Source organism: Penaeus monodon, chromosome 21, assembly GCF_015228065.2.
Source record: "Penaeus monodon isolate SGIC_2016 chromosome 21, NSTDA_Pmon_1, whole genome shotgun sequence".
In the NCBI taxonomy this organism is placed as follows: domain Eukaryota; kingdom Metazoa; phylum Arthropoda; class Malacostraca; order Decapoda; family Penaeidae; genus Penaeus; species Penaeus monodon.
Genome location: NC_051406.1, coordinates 10009724 through 10011207, shown reverse-complemented (window position 1 = coordinate 10011207; position 1484 = coordinate 10009724). Strand labels below are relative to the sequence as shown.

At 34.0% G+C, this 1484-nt stretch overlaps 1 protein-coding gene across 1 annotated transcript in view; it reads right to left on the bottom strand.

The window, feature by feature from the left end:
* The window catches only part of LOC119586198 (coiled-coil and C2 domain-containing protein 2A-like), a gene marked incomplete in the record, with an annotated part of 19908 nt that overhangs the window by 16701 nt on the left and 1723 nt on the right, over nucleotides 1–1484 (bottom strand). The window contains 4 exon segments of the mRNA XM_037934899.1: nucleotides 1–60; nucleotides 299–344; nucleotides 571–636; nucleotides 855–965. Of these exon segments, the coding sequence (XP_037790827.1) occupies nucleotides 1–60; nucleotides 299–344; nucleotides 571–636; nucleotides 855–965 (283 nt within the window).

Here is a 1484-nt window from a genome sequence, read left to right as displayed (position 1 = left end):
CAGGAGATTTGGCAGGAGATCGAATAGCAGGTTTGGGCTCTAGTTTCTCAGGGGACTTTCCTGTTACAAAAAGAAAACATTAACTACATATGTAGGATAAAAACAGATGCATATTTTGATTAAAAAGGAAAGAAAAAAAAAAATCTTCCTATCATAAAAATATGGCTTTGATTTTTTTGCTTTTATTGAATACATGTTTTGAGAAAGCACCTGTGTAAACCACAGCTATTTCCATGCTCTGAAATAAGTAAATAATGAAGCAATATACAGTGTGACAAATGAGATAGTATTGATTTACCTGAAGTGAAGAAAGCCTGGCTCTCCACACGTGATGCAATTCTTGCCTGAAAAAATATTCTTTCTTTCACATCTTGCAGGAGATAACTTTCTAAAATATAACTCAAAACACAGATCAAAAACATAAAAATTAATTCAGAAGATATCACATGGCATTCTCTTTTCAACCAGAAAAAGATACCAAAGTCAGTTTAACAATAATCTTGAATAAAATATGCAGAAAGCAGAAAGCAAAAATCATTAAACTCAGTAATAGAAAATACAATTTGGTACCTGTGCTGCTGCTTTTATCCACCTTGTCTTAGGATCCACAGCTTCTGGTTCCCAATCACCTGTGGGCTTTTGTGTGCAAGTGCAAAATTACATACAAATCTAAGGATAAGCTATGTATGTTCAAATGTGAAAATGCTGGAAAGCACTCTTTAAAAGAACTCACTCTACACTCCTTGTGAAATTAAAATCCAAACAAACATTCTGACAAAGCTGTGTCATCAAATTTGGCGAAAATTTAGTATAAAGCTCTAGCATCCTACAAGAAATTTTCTGGAAAATCTTACTTCATCAAATCTGGAAGCAGGACGACTACTCAGCTTCTTTCTCAACCTTCCAGGGCGTCTCCTCTCTGTCCCACTTGTGCTCGGTCCTTCTCCTTCCAACGGGTTTTCTTGCTGGAATGCAGATTATGGATTTAATCTATCACTAATATGCCTGTAAGTCCTGTGTCAACGACTAGCCATTTTGCCAATTACTATGTATATTCTAAAAAAGAAAGAAAAAAAAAAGCCTTAACTGGTAATTTATCATGGACTTTGGAACTGGTCTATGCTCTACCTTGCCAAGTGCTTATGGTGCAGAGGCCACAGCAACCTCTTAACACTATGACACTATCAGTCTGGACTTAACATTATAAGTCTTCCATTACAAGTTTCCAGTGGATTTGGAGATAACATAATAAAAAATAACTAAGACCATAATCTTATCTGAAATCCCTTAATAGTTTAGTTGTAAACTTCAAATAAAAAAAATAGTTGTACTAAAACTGTATCTGCATACTTTGTCTTTATATAAATGTCTGTATACCTATATCTACAGCTTTATTCAAACTACTTGTTTTGTCATGGATCTATGAGCCTAATTAGTCTAACAAATATATAATTTAAAGATCTGGAGAAACAAGTATATGGTAG